This window comes from Andrena cerasifolii, chromosome 13, assembly GCF_050908995.1.
Source record: "Andrena cerasifolii isolate SP2316 chromosome 13, iyAndCera1_principal, whole genome shotgun sequence".
Taxonomy (NCBI): domain Eukaryota; kingdom Metazoa; phylum Arthropoda; class Insecta; order Hymenoptera; family Andrenidae; genus Andrena; species Andrena cerasifolii.
The window spans coordinates 11,546,122-11,570,598 of NC_135130.1; the positions used below are offsets into that span (position 1 = coordinate 11,546,122).

General features: G+C 45.8%; 1 protein-coding gene across 10 annotated transcripts in view; it reads left to right on the forward strand.

Moving 5' to 3' along the window:
- LOC143375769 (venom dipeptidyl peptidase 4) overlaps positions 1–24,477 on the forward strand; it is a 116,359-nt gene that overhangs the window by 17,647 nt on the left and 74,235 nt on the right. For all 10 annotated transcript variants that reach the window (XM_076825211.1, XM_076825210.1, XM_076825217.1 and 7 more), the window contains 3 exons: positions 1,185–1,404; positions 13,811–13,905; positions 14,135–14,209. In XM_076825211.1, the coding sequence (XP_076681326.1) occupies positions 1,185–1,404; positions 13,811–13,905; positions 14,135–14,209 (390 nt within the window). The remainder of the gene's footprint in view (positions 1–1,184; positions 1,405–13,810; positions 13,906–14,134; positions 14,210–24,477) is intronic.

Sequence of the window (24,477 nt, forward strand, 5' to 3'; positions counted from 1 at the left end):
TGTTTAAGTTTTCTCGGGCAAGAACCGATTTTAAACGGCGATTATTCCTTGCGGATCCTCCTCCGCTCTTTGAGTTTTGCCGCATTCAAACCTGATCGCGCGTGGCGAGCCTAAGGCTGCTTTCACGCGGATGCGATCGTGATTGGAATTTAATGAGCACCGGAGGATGACGATTGAACCCCCGCGATCGTGGATGGAATGGTATAAGAGGCGACGGAATCGAAATGAAAATCGGGCAGATCGAAGCGTTGTCCACGGGCTTATCCCCTTCGCCTTTCAGACACAGTTCAGTCACGACTCGGATTCGGGGATTCCCGTTCCTCGGACAGCCATCTATTATATTAAAGTGCCTATGGCCTCCGCTCCGCCCTCTCCACCTAGCCACTTTAAGGAAGTTTGCGTTCGATGTAAGGCATAAACACCCTTAACTCTTAAAACCATTAGCACTTCGCGCGAAAAGTATGGCACTGCGTCTAGCAGTTTGCTAAAGTTGGGACACGCTGACGTAACGCTACGCCTCTTCATAAGCTAAAGTCCAGAGTACCTAACGAAGTACGAGGTCTGTTGTTACACACTTTAGTTTAAAAGCAAAGTGCTTGATTATGCCGCTGTTGCTTCTTTTCTTAGAGGGGGAACTCCCAAGGAATTTGGCTTCCAATCGTGAAGCTTCATTCATGCCAATAGTTGTTGAGTACATATTAACGGAGTTTAATACTTTCCCTAGCTAGGGAGGGTGCACGCGCGGAGTTCTCATCAGGGAAGTTAAACGTGGCGTTAAAAAGATTTCGAAAGTAAACGCGAAGGAACTTGGCGAGTTGTTGCGGAACTAAACGAAGCGCTCGGAGAGTTCTTGCTGGAGCAAAAATCGACAGAGCTGTGTAGATAATAAACAGTTTAACGTAGACGAATCGCGGGGAATGCTTCACGACGGTAAGAAACTCGAGAGTTCCCGACACCATATTACAACTTATAGTTGCCCTGCTGATAAAAGTTCGTAGAATTAGTTTGCTCAAAAACAGCGAAACTGCAGCGGCGGTGTTACAAAGTTGCGTTTCATTTGCGTCCCCAGCATCTGTGGCCTTTCTAACTCTACTTTGTCTCGCGGAAATGACACGTGGCGCCCTCTGCGAGAGTTGCGGCAGGCTGGCAGCAGATTCTAACCTAGTTCTATTTCATTGTTGCAGGACCTGATGACGAAGAACAAGCAGAGAAATTGGCGGCGTTTTCTGGTCGGCGGCATGGTCATCGTGTTCGTGCTGGGCCTGATTATCGTAGCGGCCATTCTTTTAACCGGGAGCCCGAATTCCTCTGGCACGAAGGCGACAGACGCGCCCAGTATTTCCCTCGAAGAATGGTTGGCGGGGTCGTTATCGCCAAAGAGTTTCAATGGCACGTGGATCAGTGGTAAATATCTCATATTCTTCTCGATCTTGATTGATCTCCGCTCTATAGGACCCCGTTGGATGATAAATTTGGAATTGACTAACAAAGGAAGTTAGCAACTCGAAAATTCAGAAAATTATGCAACTTTGTGTGCAAGTAGAGGAGTTCATCCGTAACACAAATCTATTATTTAGGGGGTGAAATCACCCCTTGAGGAAACTGCAGAAATTTATTTTTCGTAGAATATCTCGAGAACGGTGAGAGATATCAAAAAGTAGTTTAAACAAAAGTTGCACCTTTCTTTTATATCTGCAAAACCGCGTAAAAGCAATTATCGAAAAATCCATACTTTTCAAGTTACCCCCACCACCAATCCTTAATTCGATAATTATTTTCTTATGTTTGATTTTACTTACCGAATCGTTTGTTCAAAACTGGGAAGCTGCTTTGATCGTCTTAGAAACCGCAAATAAGAATCTTGATCGTTCAATGGAGCCAAGCAGGCATTGGCCACAGTTTGAGCGCAACCCCAAAGCAGTCGCCTGTTCATCAAGATTCGTGGACCGAAATCCCGATTAATCGGCGAAATCTTTATTGCGGTTGTCCGACGCAGCGGTTTGCAATCGAGGGAATTTGACGTAGGCAGTAATTAGCAAGCGCTAGGGATCATGGGCCTGCGCGAGTAGTCGCGTCCCTAGTTACGAGAGGTCCAGGCTATTGCCGCAAATTGAGGGTTTCGATGCCGGCTGTATCTACCGTACACGTCCTGTGTACCGGATGGCACGACGTTAATTTCCCTCTGCTTATACGAGCTATCGATTTGCGCCATTACGTACGGCAAACATCATTTTCAACAATCATCGAATTACGCCTTGATGACTGGGCCGGTCATCAGTAACAGCATTCAAGCCGTCCGTCGTTTTTCCTTCCAGTCGTGGTTGACACTGAATTGGAATGTTTGCCGGATAGAGGAGGCCGGGTGACGTCTCGTTGATGAGAAATCAGCGGCACAAAGAAACGCAATCGTTGACGAGAAAAAGAGCAGGGATTTTCCACCGTGTTTTGGTGACTCATGAGTTCCAGAGGAAATGAAGTTCCTCTTTGCGAAGGGCCGCCGTATTCTGTCGTTTGCTGGCAAATAACGTTTCACAGGCAACTCTTTATATTTCACGCACAAGTGAGACTCTCGAGCACTGCGCTCCTAACCTCTCACGTGGTAATCCTGATTTATCTCTCGAGTAGCGAGCCTGACTTATTATATCATTCAGTTTACTACGAATGGAGATTTGTCAAATAAATTTGCCCCTTGAGCATTCACGACGACCGTTCGAACTATTCAAGCATTCCCGGGAACTTCACTTTCGCTGCGCCTTTCGGGGCGCGTTTGTTCGCGAAACAAAAGACGCCATTTGCTGAATAAATCCCGCCTAGCCACGCGGCGAACTTCCAAGTTTACGCTTTGCATTTCGACGATTGTGCGCGGGATACTTAATCCCCATCAGTTTCCGAACTCTACGCATACGGCACCCCAAGATGTATAACGTAGAGATTCTTAAAAGCGCGCATCGAGGGACATGGAATCACGCGAGGGACGTTGCAATTAATTGGCGCAGTTCTGGAACCTAACACTTGTGAGTTTATCGGCTGCCAGTCGACGAAGCAACTTGAACCATAATTGTAACCGCCCGGTCTATCCTGGGCGGGTAAAACGAGAAGCGTGGTGTGGCTTGTTCAGCGTTGCATAATCGATCTGCAAAGGCTGCTGCATCCCTACAGAGGTGCAGTTGCGACTGTCACGTGGTGCGGTCCGCATGCCACCACGTAACAAGTGATACGAATCGTTCTGGACAGAATTTTCTGCCTGGGAAGAAGACGAGCACAGGCGACCAGGCCCTGGCAGGTCGCCAGCAGGCTTGAGAGGCAATCATGACGAGGGACTGAGGCCATCAGCTATTGGCCAGAGGGAGGCTGATCATTTTAGAGAGCGAAGACTTCTTGAAAGTTAAGTGTCAGCTGGAGATATCTCTCGGTTTCTTTTTTCCAAGGAAATTCCCTTATCAGATTACTCTTAGCCAGCCTGGCTCCAAGCTTTGTGGAACTCAATTAGATCAGTTAATCGATGTGGCATTTGTTTTTAGAGATACCTTCACCGGGATGGGGAATTATTAGGACTTCCTGCTTCAACGGTGTTGCTGTTAAGTAATAATTAGAAACGGCAGATCCAGGAACTAACGGCAGACTGAATCCGAACCTAAGTGCGTTTAAGCTCGCAGTTGAATCGACGCTTTCCAACCAATCCTTCAGGTCGCGTAACACCTGTCGCGGGGGCGTTTAGCGTGACAAGTTTCGCGAAAGGTTTCAAACTAAGTTGGCTTTCGTTCGTGCCAGGGGGGGGGGGGGTCTAGGCCCTTCAGCCTCACGATAAGATCAAAGAAATTGTTCGCAAATGTCTTCTTTGTGCGAGCCAAGGAGCTGTGGGGTTGCATGCACGGCTATGACGAACAGTTCGCCAACTGCTTCCGAGCTGTTTACGAACTTCCTTGTTTTACGTTTTTGCGTATCCACCGACACACTGGGGTCTTGGAAACTTGGCCGCGCCATCGGTTAACTTATACTGGAGCCATACTTGTGCATGCATTCCCAGCTTCTTTCTCCCGTGTATGATGAAGTTGCTCGTACAGTTCTCGAGTCTTTAAGGTACGAATCAATCTTGTCGGTCGTGACAAGAACTGCACGGTATTGTGCGCAATATCAGCGGAAGTGGAATAGAGGAATGAAGGAGCTTCTTGCCCTGTTGAAAAACGCGTCATTTGAAGTATGTTCTATGGACTTGTTTTAGAGGTTACTCACGAGAACGATATCTGTAATCGGTGGAATTTGTGTGGAAATAACGAGCGAGGTATCATCACAAGTGGATCAGACAGAATGATTCATCAATACAAATTGCATTGCAAATGAAGTGTTTTATTAAAGTGCCCCCGTCAGCGTGGCGATGTACGTACAAGTGCACGGAAACAGCAAGTGGCGCCACATGCGGCGAACCACTGCAGCATCCCAGTACAATGCACCTATGCTTTAAGAATATTCAATGTTCGTTTACTCAGAAGAGACGACTCGTACGGAAAATATTCATTCTAGAGTTTTAACTTAACTTTAAACAAATAATCGCTTGGTCGCCGCCAGCGCCACCCATTCGTGGAGGTTAGGCAAACGTTTACAGGAATTTCGCCGTGCAAATAGACTTTTTGGCTCGCTGCAGATGCGAAATGTAAGCAAACGTTTGAACTCTGTCGACCGAATAAAGCCTCTTAACGGCAACACGGGGGTGGGCAAACGAGAAACAGATTTCCAAAAGATAAATTGCTACATTTGTCGGTTTTATGGCTTCGCGCCCGCGCCCGCAACAGGACTGGTGGCGTCGACATTCGATCGGCGTCGGAGCAATTTTTTCCCCCAAAATATTCGCTCTGCATTGCGACCCAATCACGCCGGGCGTACACGGCGAAATTCACCGCCGCTGTTCACGGTTTACCGGGGAAACGCGCACAGAACTAAATACTCATTCGCCTCGATTTCGCGCCGTGGGTCGATGGTGGCTGCGGTTCAGCCTAGCGTGAAACTCTCATCAACCACCATAATTACCGCCATAGAGCACACCTTTCTCCTTCTCTTTCGCCCGCAAACTGGTGCACCGCTGCAACTTCCACAGCCCCTAACTCTGCGTCTCTTCTCTTTTTTCTGTTCCCGCTTCTCCTATTGCAATCGCCCCGCTTCTCCAACCTCCATTCCCTGCCGCTACCCTTCCCCCGGCGTGTCTTAAGAAAAAGCGACAGGAATGGACTTGTCGTCGTTAATTTTTGAGAGCGGTCAGCCCGCCTTGACGGGGAATCTACGACTCCCGCGAAATCGGTTGGCATTAATTACGCGTCCGTTCCTCCTGTAATTGCATCCACTGCGACGTTTCTTCTACCGCTGTACCGACAATGGGGGATATCTGTTTTCCCTGTCCGACCAAAAACCGAGTCGTTCTAATAGACCTGAGTGGCATAGCCTAGGTCTGGCTAACTTAATTCTACATAAAAATGTAGAGAAAAAAATGTATTCCCTCAGGAGTGGAACTGGATGCTTCATGGAAGTGCTTAGACGAACATCGATTCGCGGAAATTCACCATGTGCAATGCGATTATATAGCAGTGGCGTCCCCAATTAAGTAAACATCGCGCAATTGCTAGCCAATCGAACGTTACTGTCAGATTAAGGGATAATCCTACAATTAGTCTGTATCGATCGAATGCGGTAAATACTTCACACTGGTCAATGTGGGAGCTTTCTATTGCACGCAAATAGGCAGCGGCTAATGTCTCTGATAACTACCGTCACCTGCGACTGCGTATCCTCATTGCTAACAGTATTTTTTAGATTTTACACTGTACCAGTTCACGCGGTGGCATTAATTCTTGCTAATCGGTATACCCCGAGTCTTTTAGGCGCAACAGAGAGCGCCGCGAATCCCCTGGAACCTCACTCTAATCATCCCAATTGCAGCCACGGCACCAAGTTGTTACCCCAAGTGAAGCGCATCTGTAGAACTTCTTCCAGCAGCTGAGAGCGCGCCTCACATCCCCTAACAAAACCTATTCAGAGGGAGGGGAGCGAAACAGTCGGCTAGAATTCAATAACACCCGGGACACAGACGCGACTGGGGGACAGGAGAATCATACAGGCAAAGTTGCTCGAGCGTCGTCGAAAGTGAAGTCACGGTTTGTCCGTCGGGCGTGTCTCTTCAGGCCGGGTGCCGTTAATTAAGACGCGATAGATGGGCAGGAAGAACGGGAGAGCTGGGGTGGGAAAAACGAGGCCTGGGATAAGTTTCCAGGTGGTAATTGGTAACCTGCAGCACGGATAGCTCCTCTTTCAGAGCCGACGGCGCGAAAAGTCCCGAAGAAACTCGAACAAAACTGTATCATTCCAGCGAGAGCGCGCATAATGGCCGTTGATTAAATCCGCTCCTAGCGGGACACCCACTCTTGGATTAAAATACCGTGAAGCTTTTCTTTTGCTCCTCTGCTCTTGGCCTCAACTCTTCCTACTTCTCTTACCTTTATCCACCCCCTGCTTGGTGGCCCAAACTTTTCCCACCCGCCGATCTTCTTCCTATCCGTTCTGCTTTCTCTACCTCTCGCCTGTCTTTTGGCCAACGAAACCCCTAATTCTTCGCGCTGGCTGCTTTCAGTTGGCGCGTCTCCTTTTTTCTCTTTCACACACACTTAGCACCCCGCCATTATAACTGACCTACGCGGGGGGGCAAGAAAGTGTCGCGTTCTGAGTCCACCGACGGAACTTGAAGCCTCCCCACCTACGTTGGAGTTCCGCCACGGAGGGGTAGAAGAACTTAACGAGGTTCACACCGACCGGCCAACAAATCAGAAATGTTCCCCACGTCGTGAATGGGCGATAGTGTTTTGCCTGTTTTGTGACGAAGTTGGTCGTTTTTCTAGTTCCCGGGGACGGACTCGGGTCTGTTCAGTTCAGGCGTGGAGGCGGTGCGCGGCCACGAGCGGAGTTGGGCATTGTTCGAATAGATTTTGAATAAATTCAAATAAATAATTATTCTTTATTATCGAATAAACATTTATGTATTCGGATAATCCTCAAATCGGGCTACGCGCGTGCAGACTGATAGCTGCCCAGTTCTAAGTAGTTACGCCAGAGTTTTCTCGGACGCTGAGGATTCAGGGATGCGAGGACGGATTAGTCAGACGCAAGGGATTTGATCGTTACTGATTAGACGTCGGCAATTTGCTGCTTCTAGCTTTGCACGCGGTATAAAGTGGACATTTCTCTATGCACGGGTGAATGTATTTTTATAAAATTTTGCTTCCTTTTAAATATTTTGATTTGTTCGTTCCTTTTAGTCAAAAGATCCGTGGAGATTTTCATAGAAGTTTTGTAATAGAGTTTGCAAGTGCGCTAATGAGAAACCTAAAGAGGTCTCGATAATCGAAAATTTCTTTACCCCTGGGGTTGAAATGTAATAAAATGGCTTCGTTTAATTCAGCTACAAGGTATATAGGCACGATTGTGATCCGCGTTGGAAGGAACAGGCGGTGGAAAATAAGCTCAATTAAAGATGAAATAACGCTAGTTGGAGTCGACAAATAGTCTCATTAATCCGACGAGGGGAATATTCCTGTGACATATTGATTAGAGTACAGGTGCATTGGACGAATATTAAAAAATTCACCAGTCCACTGTTATTTCTATGGCAAATAATTGTATCGTTGAATTGAGTCAGTTGTAAAGTTGCATTAATAGCATTTAAAGTTGTATTACAATTTTTTTTTTAAAATTAACACCTAAATATGTTCTAAAGAAGTCAGAACTTTGTTTTAGCTGAAGTACAATATTCTTTGCATTTCGTTCCCGGAGTACCTAAATCATCCCTTGAATATTCAAACGCTTTTAGGGTAAACGATTTTCGATTATTGATTTTGCAAACAATTTTGCGCGGTATCGTGTTGCGTGTAATGAAATAACTGCAGCTCATTACAGACACGCGTCCTAAATACTAAATAGGTATCAATCCGAACCGTCATGAAAAGTGGACACGTGATATTCTGTTGACGCTGCTCGGCATTGTCATGATTAGCGCAATTAACTATGGATCGCTTGATAATTGGACATTCGTGGAATAGAATATTCTCCGCAATCTACGAACACACAAATGAAAAAAAAATACATTCACTGGTTCTCGTTGTTTTTTTTACTGAATATTTAAATTGTCATAGAAATTGCATTCGCGAAGAAAATATCTATTCACCTGCGCGTACAGTTTTTGTTTCATTGGCACATTAAAGTTATAATTCACTTCTCTTTTTTAGCGCTCACTTTGCACGCAATTGTTCATATCACTAAAAAATATCTCGAAATTGTTTGGATTTATCAATTAACATTTCTCTCTCGTATCTTGGAAAGTCAAAGGAAAATACCCATAAAGAGGTAGACAAATTTCACGGTGAGTAGCTAGGAAATATGAAAGATCAAACGCACAGGAGGAAGCCAAGGGAAAGGTCGATCGTGCAATCAGATCGCAATTAACCTCGGAGTGGCCACGTTTATCAAGGAAACGAAATTCTGCCGCGGAACAGCCGCTCGCAAGGACCCCGCCGCGAACAATCTGTTCGTTTGAAAGGCTCGTTAAAAGTATCGGTTCCTCGGGTGAGATTAGACTCTCGAGGGCTTTTTATTGGCTGAGAACGGATTCCTTAAACGCTTTCCGCGGTATTCGAGATATTAAAGATTAAGATGATTTAATGGACGGCGAGGCTGGAAGTTTCGCGTGCCGGCAATTACGCCGATAAAAATTGTTATCGCCCCCTTAAGCCGAGGAGGCCTTAAAATCCTTTATAATCTTCGCGATGATAAAGCGTCCCTATGAGCGTCGTAATTGGCCGGCTCAGTTGTAGGGCGCGCCACGAGCGCACGTTTCGACAGTAATTTCATTACACTCGCCTGGACAAGATGAAGCATCGGTTCCTAATACTTGTACATACCTCGGAGGAAGCCAAACTAACAAGGGAACACCGCCAGCCCGCACTCATCGATTGGAACTCAACTTTGTGGGTTTATAAAGTGACTGAAGACAAGAACAACGGTATGCTTCATTCCTGCCCAATCGCCTTTTAAGGCGGTGAAATCTAACCTCAAAGTCGAATAGGCACTTTCACTTTTTCGCTTATAACTCCTAAAGTACTAGAGACAGAAAAAAATGTTTAAAACAAAAGTTTAGTGGTACACTAAGCGCTGCAAATTGGCGTTAACAGAATTTTGAAAAGAGGTTAAAAAAAATAATCGACGAAAAGAAAACTTTTTTCAAAATTTTGTTAACACAAGTTTGCAGTGCTTAATGTAACATTAAACCTTTGTTTGAAACATTTTTTCCGTCTCTTGTACTTTAGGAGTTATACGCGAAAAATTGGGAGTACCTATTTGACTTTGAGGTTAGGTTTCGCAACCTTAAGGGGTTATACCTAGTCAGGCGGCCGAAAAGAGGCGTATGTTTGTGAATTTTTTCTGACAAAGCGGAATCTTATATTCTTACAGAACTTTTTGCACTTAAAAGAGGAACATTTAAAGAACATTTGGTAATATTTTCGTACAATAATATTTACGTTTATGATAAGAGGATTATCTAAAATCAAAAAACAAAAAAGGTTTAAAAGATTTTAAAGGGCGATTGGGCAGGAATTAAACATATCCGGGTTCCTGTCTTGAGCAACTCTATAAACCCACAAAGTTGTGTTCCAATTGTCGAGTGCGGACTCGCGGCGTTCCCTTGTAAGTGGCACCCTTATGCTAACCGACAATGACTAGAGTACCTACTCCCCAACTTTTCGCATTCCCAGACATTGACATCCCCTCGATACAAGCACCCTTCCACACACACCTGCTCTCGTTAATTCCAACGCACATCCCCATTTCACTTGGACTCTTAATCCAATAACCTGCTCCCGCTTCTCCTCTGCCATCGTTAGGCATTCAACTCGCAGCGTCCGACTCGCTCGACATCGAACAGCAGAGAAACAATCGGCCGAGGCCTCGGATAAGAGCAAAGATATAAATTTCCGCGGGGGTCCCGTCGACAAGGCAAAGTGCGAAATTTATTCACCCCAATCGTTGTAATATTAATACCCATATTCGTGACACGCAGCTCCTGGCGGAGCTCGATCGTGGGACGAATACATAAATATCGAGCCAGCAGATTTTACGGCCGGCATAAAGCGTGCCCCATTATATCCGTGCTACCCGTTGTATCCGAGCGCGGCAGGGAGGTAGGGTCGACTAACATGCCACGCTCGGGGAATGTAGCATGCTCCTGGGATGTACCCATAGAGGGCCGGCGCGCGATTCGTCCAGATGTTCGTAATGGCGAGAAACAGCACGTCATCCGAAACGACCGCTCGACGGCTAACATTCCTGGCTGGCTGTACTCCGCGAGGATCATCGTTATCTTTCGGTAACAGGTCCCGCGGGGCGGCACTCATGTGCTCGCCGCTCGTTGCCCCGATAACTCTTTTTTCCGGTTTTGCCACTCCATCGTTAAGTCGTGACACAGCCGCCCCTTTTTGCCCTCCCGGCTGGCCCGGTCCCCTCTGAGGATCGCATCAAGTATTTGGCAGTTCTCGTTTACACCCCCCTTGGCGAGGATGATGATGTACGCGTAATGGCCCCGCTGGATACAAGCCGCTTCTGTTTCTCGGCAACGAGGTTTTGTACCGACGTGGCGCGCTCCGAGGTACTTATAGGTCGATGCAATTATGAGTGTGCGGGCTCTGTAGTGGACACGAGCGAAATTTTGATGAGGTACATGCTGGAGCGTAATGTACGGGGTAATATACGAGGATGCCTTTATTTGATCAGTAGCTCCAATTTCACGATCCGCCTCGACGGGTTGATAAATGCCACCGAGATCCCCTGTGACGGACGTTCCGAGTTCCTAATGCTGGAACTTTGACCCTTGGAAATGGTACTTCGATTACGCCAACTTCAAGCTCCCCTGCTTGGTAATTTGGGTTTAGTTATTTTGTTGCCAATAAAGCTTCGTCCCCTATCCCACGGTTGTTGCCACGAGCCTTGTCCTGAGCGTTTTCTTCAGTTTACAGCACATCGTTGAGAGCTCCTTATAAAAGCATGCACACGCGGCAACGGCCAAGAGATCGTTCCTCTTTGTAAGTGGTGTCGTTCAGTTTAAACACTCGGCCCATAAGCTGGACGTGGCCGCCCCGCACTTTTTCTCGCATGGTAAGGGCCATTACTACTTGCAGGGCTGCCAACGCGCTGCAGAGAAGACGAGGGGATAAACCCAAGTGGCATTAATCCGAGATATGATCGATTGTCATTTACGTTACAAGACGGGAATTTATAAAACGTGGACTAACGCCGGGACATTTTAGGCAGGGAGGGAGGCTGTTAATTTTCCTTTCGTTTCGTATCTCGTTTATCTCTATCTCTAATGGGAGGCGCTATCAATTCCGTCGCAAACTGTAACAGGCGATTTTTCATCCTATCACACGAACATCGGCCCTCGATTTTCCGCAACCAATCGCGCTCGAAAAATTGCCTGCAGCTTTGATGAATTTGAGATTCCCGCCTCACCCCGACTGTGCACGTGCCGGCTATTACACGAAATTCAATAAGTCAAGTGTCAAGGAAAGGAAGACCGCGCAAGGTGAATTCGAAAATTTTCCAACGGAATAAAATAAAATTCTTGGAGGTATGTTAATAGCGTCGAAGTGGAATTTGTAATTTTTCAGACCCTCGGGGGCCGAGCGGATTTGCGTCAGCGGCTATGAAATGATCCCGCTCAACACTCCTCGTCCGAAAGCCCCATTTTCGAGCGTTTCCATATATTTCCGGAGCACAGCGGGATTAATTAATTAATCTTCGAGGAGCGCGCGCTCGATTTATGAAGAAATTTTTCCACGAGTCGGGGGGAACAATTATCGAGCGAGCTATATTTACACGGGGCTCGATTTATTTACAGAAAAACCACGGGCGGAAAGTCTCTGTCGTGTGTGATTATTCCCGCGCAGCGCGCCTACGTGGCCTGCCACTTATAAAACACCCTGTGCGCCCGTACGGACGAACTCGATTAATACGCGATGCTGGCGGAACGATAGGGAAAGGGTGAGAGACGTGTGCATTCGTCGGGGGTTGCGAGTGGTATAGGTGCAAGCACTTTGCCGCGGTGACGCAAATTAGAAGCTAACACGGCTATCGGTGTGTCAGCGTTTTTTGAACACCATTCCGCTATTATGCTTAGCACGGGCGGCTACCTTCGTTAAAATCGAGGGCGGCATGGTGGATGGAACATCTTGGCTACCGAAGTGAACGCGACTCTTCATCAAAAAAATCGGTTAATATCCTCGGATCTTACCATATTGGCTTTTAATCTGATTGAAGCAGACTGGGCAAGATTTCCGCATTTGCATATACTGGGCTGCACGGGTTCAGGTGTTGAGATAATAAATCGTGCATCGACGGGAATTCTACAAACTGCACCGCACGCGAAATTCAATGCAACGCGATGCCCTGCCGACGAGCATAGCTTGGCATTCTCATATTTGGGAATGATGCTTTGTAATGGTGCATGCGTGTACATCGATAGACCTTTTGGCCTGTGAAATCTGAAACGATCGTACGGATCTATGGAAATGGGCGAGCACGCTCGCTCACCTGTAACGTGGACTATAGGGTGGACGAATGGTGTGCTTCTATATTCTGTCAGGCTTAAATTCTTGCGCACGGAGCAACAAAAATTCTCGTTCAAAATGAAAGCCTGGATATGTTAGGTACGACAAAACGGACTCTATAATACTCTGCAATTGCTGAGAAAATGTTGCTTCGGTTTCTGTAGTTTTTAAATGGTATTAGATCATCTTGAATGTAAACGTCGGTTGTCATTGATCGACAACTCTCTGGAGATTCGGACGGATATTAAAAGCTCCTGTGAACATAGTTTTATGTAACGAAAAAGCACTCAGAAAATGTCCACAGGCAGGCGCCGTCACTGCGCGTTTACTTACATGCTATCGAATTTGGCAACCGAATATTGTTTACACGCGCAACCTCGCGTCAGACGCGGACCATGCTGAAGTCTGGTTAATCTGGATAAATTGGAAACAGAGGTGGTTAATGGGTAAAGGATAGTGCGGCATATTGCGGCTTGATATTGTTGTCTCCAAAACTTCGGTAATTCGAGTTAATTACGAGTAGCGGTAACGGTTAAAGGGATTAGAAGGATTTGATCAGGATCAATGACACGACACCAGGCTGACGATCAATACTGTCTTCAGAAGTTTTATCCTTACGTAGCAGTGATGCTTGCGGTTGCACAACTCAACAGCGAATTCGGTATAGGGGCATTATCCACGATTTCAGAATCCACTTACTTGGCTGATAGATATCTCGCGGGACAACTGTAAAATCTGGGTGTTTGTAAAAGGCCTAGGTATTTTATAAAATGCCTTTATGCCGAAAAACGTTTTTATCTTAATTAGGGTGTAACTTATAAGGGAAGATCCCGAACCTGTAAATTCAAAAAGTTCTGAAACTTTGTGAATATATAGGGGATTTCCTCCTAATTACGACGCAATTTTTGTTTGCTCCCCAAATTCACTCGAAGGGGGTGAAATTAACCCCTGAAAATTCGGCTGTTTTCCGATTTTGTGTTATAACTCGCGAACTCTAAAGGATAGAAAAAAAGTTTCGAAGCAAAAGTTACTTCTCTTAATTAGATTCATCATTTGGTAAAAAAAAATTATTTTACTAATGCGGTCCCATTTTGCGTTTCTAATTTTTTAATTCTTGCTGTATATTGTGATACATTTAGCATTTATTAAAGAAGATAATTGTCCGTGTGTTTCAGGAAACGAGATCTTGTATCGCGATGAAAGCGGAAATCTTGTGATCTACAATGTTACGTCGAAGCAACCGAAGATAATCCTGAGCTCAAGTAATGCCGTAAGTATCACTTGTATCTGTCGACGACTGGGATTCTGATAAAACTAAAAAGTATATTTCGTAATCATTTAACTGCTTTGGAATTCCTTTAAAAAATACAGGCCGCCTAAATTTAGAATTTTCGACCATTTTCGCAGAAATGGGGCATTAATTTTGAAAAAAATTACTTTCGTTTCGAACATTAAAAAGAAAAATGATTAATTTTGACTATAATTCCTTCAATTTTTAGGCGTTGCTATCGAGTTTCGACCACCAACTGTCTGCCGATCGGAGGTACATTCTGCTCGCCATCGATTACCAGAAGGTGAGTTTCCATATACGTAGATATGTATACACAGTACAGGCTTCCACCCCTAACTTTTGTCATTACGAATGGAATCCCCTTTTACCAAAACCAGAATCAACAAAAAATGAAAATTTCCCTCCTGCACAAATTGAGGTGCGAATACATAAATTTGGAACTGGCTGACCACGAAATTATCTGCTGCGATAAGTTTCGATCAATAGCCCCATATGCTGCCATTTACATTGGGTCACATAATCTGACCGATGCTCGCAGCTGAAGCACATGCAAATTGCATTGCGCTGTGGCTCTCAAAAATGAGATGTCATATTTCATCCGCACACTGTACGGGGTCTACAGTCTGTACATACCCAGAGATGGGTCGCTGCCGAAGTTAGTAATGCTCAGTTTTAATTACTTCCCAATGCTCCCCAAATAATATACCATCAGTCGACAGCTTCCTCTTAATTTCTCCGATTTCCATCATGCAGTCCACGCACGTGTTTCTAGGGCACAGCGTCCCTCAGCCGAAAGGAAACCAATTTTCCGATGTTTTCATACGGACATGGATTATCAAGTTTCGAAACTATGTCGGCGCTGGAAGTTAGCCGCGCTGAGCATATCGCGGGAAATATACGCACAGAAGAAGTGCTCCCCTATACGAGTTGATTTTAAGGGCATATCGAGCGTATCGGTGGCCTAGTTCCAGGCAGCAATGCCGCGAAAAAGTGGTGCAAATTATGGGATACAAATTCTTTGACCGCGCTGGATGCCACTGCCATAGAATCTGGTTATCGCGCGCGTAAGTCGGCGACGTAATATTCCCCGTGGTATGATCCTGATACTCCACATTTCGTGGAGCTTTCAGCACTTGAGGCGGATTTCACGTATGTAGGAATCCCGCGCGGTGCCACACGCACGGTATTCTTGGGACACGTGTTTCGTCGTAATTCCAGCTGCAGAACGTTAACAGCGGTGTGCGTGGGGCAGCAGATACGCGTTAAATACCATATAATACCTGACATGCATAGCCAGCGCACAGGTTGGCGGCACTGCAGTCCTCCGTGCTCAGCTTCCTCGGCTCCTCGCCATTCAGCACCCACGCATAATCGACCACAGGCTACCAGGCTACACACTGCTCGTCCCAATTCCATATATTATGGCCAATGTATCTCAAACCTCTTCTAGCTTTCACACCTGGCTAGCAATTACACCTTACAATTATCTTTTCATGGGGGAAGCTGACTGCAAATTTTTCCACCCGTGGCGCCACCGGCACGTGTGCCACGTGTTTTAGGTGTATTTAAATTATCTTGTTTTACTTCATAATTTCTATTTCTATAATAAGTGCATGTATCTATAATTATTATTTTATTATTACCAGCTATTATTATGTAGATATAACAAAGAAATTTGCGTCTTTTAGGTTATAAAGACGTCAAACCTGGTAAAAGGAAACAGATATTAGAAATCAACTTTAGCATACAAGTTTTCAAATATTTTATAATATATTTTATAATAATAAAAACAGTAAGCAAATGTGCATGCGCTAGTGGCGCTCTCTGCGCTGAGCTTTGCGTCAGCTTCCCCATCAATTTCCCAATCGACACGCTGGTCTGCATTAGATTTTTGCAGATGTCGCTTTAAGAGTGCCACCTATCCGCGTTCCGCTGAACCAACGTCTTATGATAGGCGCGTTTCCAATAGACCCATTCCGGCCTCCACCGTAATAAAACATTCGCCATCGTCACGTCTCGTATTCAAATACAGAATCCAATAGATTTATTTTAGGATCGCGTTGCGCCACGTCCTCGTTTCACCCTGGCGTCGTTTTATCCTCCCCCGTTCTTTTTTCATCGTTTTGTCACCAGCCCGCTTCTATGTCAGCCCCCCTTCACCCGGCCTGTACTCTTACTTTTCTATTTGCACGAATTTCGCTAGCGTTCCAGTCTTCATCCCCGTGTTTGGCTACATTTGTATGTGCACAAACCCTTCTAGCCAGGTCTCCCCTAGTGCGTGTAGCGCCAACGAACCGCAGCGGACCCTGTCACCGTTGTACGGAAAATCCTGAGTTGTGTGTGCGCAACTTACCCAGCCGGATTTTCAAAGGGAGGATTTGCTCGCATTGTGTCCTTGCGTGGTAGGCGCTTTGCAAATATTATTATTTGGGCCTTGAATTGCAATTTTAGAGATTACCATGTCACATCTATTTAGCGCACGAACCCTGGAATAAAGTCAGGCATTGACTTCGCCAATAGTAGCTACCTCTAGTAGGCGGATTTGTAGAAAAGTTTCACGTCAGGAGCGGGACATCTGGGGCGTCCTTTCTTCCTCATTCAGACAAGAGCACTCCTCCTCATTGAAATTTGCCTTTGCACCCAGGACACCGTTTCTTCGCCATCTTTCTCGCGCCAATCATCCCCCAAGCGGAATATCCCTCCGCTCTTCTCCACTGCTCCCGCTGGTTAGGTCTTTTATTTATCGAACTAGGCGGCTGATACACGAATAATTTCCAAGTATTTTAAACTTCAATATTTATGATATCGGCCGCGCTGGGGAACTTTTCGAATGAAAAGAAGCGCGACGAGTATGCAGGGGGAGGGGGAGGGTGGTTCAGCGCGCGGCTGCAGTTGTGGCGGAGGCAATATTAGTTAAAGGAATTTTAAGGATCATATTTACGACAGTGGTGCACGATCGTGAGAAGCAGCTATCGTCGGAAGCTGTTGGTTTCTAATACGGAGCAGCTGGCGTTGATATGCACGAATAGGAGCAGCGGTTCGCAACCGGAGAACGCGGGAATACTGGAGCCTTCGATGAACAGCCGACTTCACTTTATATGCATGAGCCCTGGTGGAGGCGAAACCGATTTTTAGAACACTTGTCCCTTAAGAACTCAATAGGACGCGGAGAACGGTTCCTACGCTTCCGTACAAAGAAGCAAAATAAATGTAAGACCGTGGCGTAGCGCCTGAAAATAATACTAATCGCCGCGAGCATTGCGCACAATGGCCGTCTAATGAATTTCCGGTTGCGAGCGGTGCGCTAGAGTTTGCTGATTATTGGGATTTTCGGTGCGACGTCACAGCAGCTGTGGGGGCAGGGGGTTTAAAAAGGAGAGCTACGAAAGAGAATGTTGCTGCGCCACCATCCGGTCCCTGCATCATTAGGGGAACCCCGCTTGTACGATAGCATGTCGCGTTGCACGCCGCATAATGTGTACCTTCTGCGTCGAGTTTTATCTGCCGACGAACGTTAGGTCGTGTTTCATGCGTTTAATGAAGTCACGTGGCCATTCATAGTGGAAAATCGGCCACGTCGCGGTCCTAGTTTCCCTAACGCCGAGCTTGTTACTTTCCCTCCAGTATCAAAGTATTCCAGTACTCCTAGCACTCCCTGTTTCGAGTGGAATGAAAAACACCGGAAAATATTTTTGAGAAAAGTAACGTTGCTTCCAGGGACATTTTTCTGCAGCAGCGATTTGCTCGCAGACTCCGGGCAAATATCGGAGTCCCAGTATTCCGGATGGTTATACGCGATTTTTATTTACATAATAGTTGGATCGCAATGTTGTTTTGAATAAACGCGATGGTAAACGTCGGATATAGCGATAATGCAGTCTGGTGGTTATCAGCGCGCACATCCACGCTGCGATATTTGCACAATGCATCCCGCTTTTTACGTGTCCAATAAACGGTGGCATGCGGAATATTAATCACAGCGGGGACCGTATTACTGTGATCGTAGGAGATAGGAGCTGGGTGGTTCAATAAAATTCACATCTGTGGGACATTTTTGTTCAGGAAAATCCAGGTGTTTTGAAAATGCCCCACACTGGGTCGCGTTGTCCCCAACTGTCTCCGCAGTGTTGAGACATTGCGCGTGATCTGTGACAGCGCCATCTACCGAACAAACGACTCCGAAGATGACCTCATCGCGCAGGTTTGTAAAGATCGCTATCAAGAGCAGAACCACCGGTTCATGAGTGGTCGAGGCCATAAAGCACCGTGCTCCTCGTTTTCAACCGACGAGCGTGAAGATTTAATACCGATGGTCATCATCGGCGGCGCAACGGCGAAGCCTGGCGTTATTTATTCAGCGCTCGCCGTCGATAAAACACCCGGCACCATTCGATACAGCGCCCCTCTCCCCCACACCTGTCCAGCCGTTATCGCGAATACGCAAAATCGGTCGCAAATGACAGTGACAATTACCGTGCCGTTTTTCGCGCCGCGGGGTAAGAGGATTCCAGCGGTCGCGGTTGAAGGATAAACCTTTACACCCCCACTCCGGCGAGCGCAAGAAGCTTCATCCAAGTTTTACGATTTCGAAAGTTTACGCGGACCGTCCTCTGTCTCCAGGGGGGTGGTTCGATCGTGGCGAGAGAAACGGTGAAATTGAAGGGATCTGCTTCATCTTGACGGCGTCTTTGTTGATCCCGCCGCGGCGGCCGGATTCTAATTAAAAACGAGCGTTTTCTTGGCCGACTTTGCTCTTTACGCAATGAGGACTTTGCGGAGGTCAGAGAAAGATTACGATATGTCAGGGACATCTAGCTGTGACTGATGAGTGGTCATCGGATCCAAGGATTTTTACCTACTTGGAGGAAAGATAATTGAAAGACGCCACTGCAATCGGTAAAGAATTAATAGATGGAGAAGAAGATGAATGCGGTACAACCAGGAGGTACAGACAACTTGAACGCATCCTGTTTTGCCTCTCCCGCCACCTCACTTCAGCGGAACCACGATCCTACCACCAGCTGCGCGAGCGGGAAAAACCATCGCATTAATTCACCGCGATCCGGCTCATTAATTAATCATTACATTTGCGGGGGAAGTCAGATGAATGTATGCCCTTCGGAGATTGGGAGCGTGCGCACGCGCGCAACAAGAATGAACTATAGGAAACGGATGACCGATCAATTACCGCGGGGAGCCTTTGACACCGGCCACAAAGAACAGCGAACGCGCGGTAGCCTGTAGACCCGCGGCACCAACAAGGAGCCTTTAGCAAAATTCCTGCACGGTTCGCCCCCATTAAAATGTCAACGCGATCGAGTCGATGGTTGTATCGATTTTGCGCCGATCTCGAATGCTCCACTCGTCCATCGGCCACCAGCAATAAGCGTTCCAGCGATTGAAGCCGCAGGGATCTTCTTCTCTTTTTTTTCTCCCCCCTCTCATTCTTGCCGCTTGATATTGGAATTATTTGACCCTGGTTATTTATGATCCGCTGCTGCTTTGCCCCCGGAACCGATTTTCAATAATCGCCAGCTGGTGAATTATGCATGGGGCCAATGAGATTTCGTATAATTTCAGGCGTGCTCTGATTCGCGATCCGCGTCGATGGATTTCGATTCAATGGCCAGCTCCATATTTATGTTGGGAAAAAGTGAAGGAGGTTGTTCGTTACGTGATTCTGTACACACAGTGCAAACAGAAAAAGTTGGGAATATTGATAGATGTTGTACGTGGTCTTTAGGTCCTGTCCACTGTGCTTATAAGTGAAGTGGTGTTCTCGTTAAGAGTGTAGATAGAGGGGGTCCCCTTTCAGAAGAGTCGGACTTAGCGCCATCTAGCCTGGATGCTCGAGGAAGGCCCAACTAGGAAGAAAAGCGATAGGAGGTGTCGCCTCCTACATTTTACGATTTCCATTGTTTAAACGTGAGAATGTAACGAGGAGGAAAAGAAGACGCTTTTCTTCGTCTTAGAACCGTCAGCTTCACTCATCAGTAGGGCTACAAGCCGACGGACCCTGCCCTACATGCAAGGGGACCGAGAGGACTAAACTTGGAACTTGTATATATAGGAACGAGACTGGAGCTTACAACTTGCGGGAAAGAGTTAGGAAGATTAGACCTCTGGCGACGCTGGCGGACACTAAGTCGCGATCCCATGGTGGAGCCGGGAGGTTACAAGAAAACCTCGGGTGAAAATGTAACACTTTTAATATCCTCAGCTGCCTTGCAACTCCCATTGGTGTTTGAAACTTATTAGAATTGCTGATTGCGCGTGACGCCAAGACTCGAGTGGCATCTAACGCGTTTCGTTGATCCCATCCTCTCTGTGAGTTCTCGCTAATCATCTTCACGCTCTTGTTTACTCTGCCTCCCCGTTCCATTCCTTTGTCAGCATACCTGAGCCACTGCATAGGCTTTCCAATCACTCCGTCGATCAATGTTCCAGAACCTTACACGCCACATCATTAGGTGACGTCGATGCATGCCGCGCCTCATGAATGTCAACTAATTGAACTCGCGCGTTATGCTACTCGTTAACAGTTACCGCTGAAACGTGTAAGAAATAGATAGGGAAGCGAGCAGTGCGCGTATCGCGCTCTGGTCGCAAGATAAATTACAGTTTCAGTGCCCCTACTCCGCCAGTTAATATATTCAGTCACTAAAAGGAAAGTTTATGGAATTAAAGAAGTTGTTCCGTCGCGGCGGCCCGAAGCAGCCGAAAGGATTAAACTTGGAAGCACCAAACGTTACAATGCAATCAGAAAGTTTCCGCTTTTATTTGCGATTAGCGAAGTCGCTGGACGAATCGAACGGCATCCCGATTCAGCTACCACTCGATGAAACCTCTGCTTCACACATGCCACTGTGTTGGGGTTATCGAATAAAACAATCAGCCACGCACTATTGTTGGGAATATAAGAATAATTGTTTATTAAAATAAAGATGAATAGAAAAGAAAATAATCAGGATTCACGCGTGGCACGCCGTGACGCCATGAGCAAAGGGAACCCGAAGACTGCCACGTTAAAAAAACAAAAATAACGACAGCGACAACGCCTTAGCCAAAAAACAAACGCGCAGCAACTCCTGTTGTTGGCCACACTGCATGGTAAAGCCGAATACATCGAGTGTAACATTTCTAACACACTGTGACACGACCCACCAGCGACCCGCGAACTAACTCATACAGATTACTTATCTTAACTGCGAGGTCTAATTTATCCAGCACAGAAATTAAGCCTTTCAGAAACTAATATTCCTATAAACAATTAAACCATCACACGATGTCCATTCAGAAATACTTGGTTAATCATGAAAAGGTTAATACAGCAGACGCAGAAGAGGGTGGCTGATAATTTCGTTGGCTGTGCACACGTGTCGGCGCCGACGGGTGTGAGGAACGTTTGAAAAATCGCTGATGATTCAAGTGCGAGGGTAGCCTGAACGCGAAGAAATTAATCCGGGACTTAAACGCACGTCACGAGTCCGATGCACGTCCGATAGCCAATTTTCGTGATGCATTGCAATCCACAATGCCCTAATTGCGCGCCACGTGCGGAACTCTCGCGCGTTACAACGGGAGTATTGCCGCAAACACAGAATAGGTACTTAGAATAATGGGATACAGACCAAATCTCATGTAAAGTTCGGGCTAATCGAAATGCGCTGGTCAACCCAGGTTGCTTCTTTACCCATACCTATTATTATTATTAATACGTTGGGGAGGAGATGTAGCCGGGCTTGGATTCATTACCCCCGGTATCAGAGGCCCCTGAGGCAGAGACAGGTACCTGTCGGTCCTGCTTTACTCCTCGCTATTGAATCATCCTTGTCTTCGGAATGGTCCTCCAACTGTTATGGAGGATCCTGCTGATGAAGACTTGTCCCATCAACGAGGTCATGCTTATTTCTAACTTATCCAGCGGGTGTTACTAGCTATTTCGTTGGGCATGCCTCTCCGGTAAGCTTGTATCTTTTTTCTTATTTATCTTGCGAAAAAGGTCCCTCATGGCCATAGATCCTATGCGCTGCAATTAACCTAGGTTCCAGACTGCCGGAACCGTTGTTCTTCAAGTTAAGCATATCATAACCCGAGCAAATATTGCTACAGTGAGTAAACGCGAGCGTAGTAACCGAGACCTAGCTGACGTAATTGACCCACCTGACCTAACCAATACCTAATCGACCTAACTCAGATCTGTTCGAAGTAATCGGCTTAAAAGCATCAGAATCTATTTAATGGCGATTGGCCGGACTTACAGTTTTATCAGATTCGATGACAGCTTCCATTGGCTACAAGAAATCTCCCCGACGCGTAGTCCTGTTGGATTCATCGATGGCAGACTTAGCGCGCGAGTAATTCTCTCTTTGTTCTACGCTCACAGTTTAACAATGGGATTCGTGCACACAGGCGTGCTTGGTCGTGAAAGGATTAAGATGCCTGTGATGCAGCGCGCGTGTGTCGGAGGGGGGAGGCACAAATTACAGGCATTTTCGAGCATTTACGAGCATTTGATGAAGAGCCAGACGTGTAGCGCGCGGTATATTACGTTCGTTAGTTAGCTCGGGCATTGAAGGGCGCGCGAGCGAAAAATGTGCCGGCGGATCCACGAAAACTGCGGCTTGTAATTTGCTTACCTGAAGTTGGACTAATTCCCTGCTGATGAAATTCCGCTGTTCCCTTTTCTGCGCCGTTTGATGTCTGGAGTCCATGTATTTATATCGAATAGCATTAAACGGAAAAATTGCCACTTCTGTGGCCAGCTGTCCGATGACTAAAAGTTGATGGAAAGGGTAGCAAAAATATTTCAAGGGTTTCGGTTCCAACCTGACTCGTTCATCTATCTATATATATAAAAACCGATTTCAAAAAAATAAAATTACTAAAAAGTAAAAAATTATTTTATCCCTTATTTAATCTACGACTCACAATTTTTTTTTAAGTCGACTCCAGATTTACACAGTGCAAATGATGAGGCGCCGACTTAAAAAAATTGAGAGTCGTAGATTAAATAAGGGAAAAAGTTATTTTTTACTTTTTAGTACAGTTTTAATTTTGTGAAGTTGGTTTTTTTTAAATATTTTATTTGGTAGATTATATATATATAATAATAATACTTGGGTGATAATAGCTTTTATTATTAACCACAACTGGCAAAATATTGGGCTAATATTGATGCAGTACGGAGTTCTTTCGAATAGGAAAAACATCATCAAAATCGGTCGAATCTATAACTTTCTCCTTTTTGAAGGTTAAAAAGAAGTCCTAATTGATTGACTTACTGGGCACCCACTAAAGAAGGATTTTTGGAAATTCCATCCCCAAGAGAGTGGAAAGGGGTAAAATGTATTTTCTTGGACTCCGGAATATCTCTTAGGCCCGATTAGATATCAACTTGGTTTTTACTTACAAAGATTGCCCACACAAATGCATAAAAACAGATCTCATGAATTTGCCCTAACCAACCCCTAAGGGGGTGGAAAAAAGTGAAACGTGTTTTCACTTATTCCCCAAAATCTCTCAGGCCCAATTCGATATCGATACTTGGTTTTAACCTAACAACACAAATACCTAAAAACTAATTTCTAAATTTCGCCCTAATCAACCCTTAAAGCGTCAAATCTGGATCTTTATGTAACATTTATTCTATCGAATCGAAGCACGTGTATTTTCCTAGTTATCAATAATACTGATTAAAATGGTAAGTCGAAGTATCTCATTCTTCATATGATACACAAATAAAAATTGAGTAAAGCATTCCATACGCACATTAAATTACACATAGTTGGCAGCGCGTTTCTCGTTCCAGATGGTTCTTCATCCTTTGTGCCGGCGAAATCACGTTTAATTTTACATCTGCCTGCGCATTTTTTAATATCTCCATTGTCGGGCACATCTCGATTACGAGTAAAAGGCGTGCAGAAAATTGAAGCGAGCGCGGAGTAAGAAGAAATTCACCTCGCGGGAAACTTTTCAAAATTGACTGTGCGCGGAGTAGAGCGTATAACGCAAACAGGATTGGAGACACAAAGGATTCAGCAGCTTAGTGTTTCATTGTAGTGTCGGGAACGCCGCGGAGCTTAATTTGAGTGTGGAAGTGTTTGATGCAGGACAATATGCAAATGCCTTCAACTTGGATCAGATATTCTTCGTTCGGAGAAATGCCCGACCACCTTCGAGTTCCGTTCGGAATCGGTAACCTCAAGTACGTGTTCTTCCAGCTTCAACCACGCTCCGGGAACCTGATAAACTAACTTCAGATTCGATTCTGGGGCGTCCAGCCCCGAGTATCCGTTGGATGTACAGATCCTGTACAAGAGCGGTGGTTGCCTCGACAACTTTGAATTTCGTTTGGATGATTCGGAAAGTGTTCTGGATAAAATTTTTCCGCAGATTAAGCTCTTCTTTCGTTTTTAAATACAAGACCGTCACTGGATTTGTTCTTTGTGAAAGCTTCGAAATCGATAGAATAACGTGCATGCTTGAAATATATGTAAAGTGGTAATGCAATTTTTACTGAGACTTTGAGGGAGACGAAAGCATGCTCTC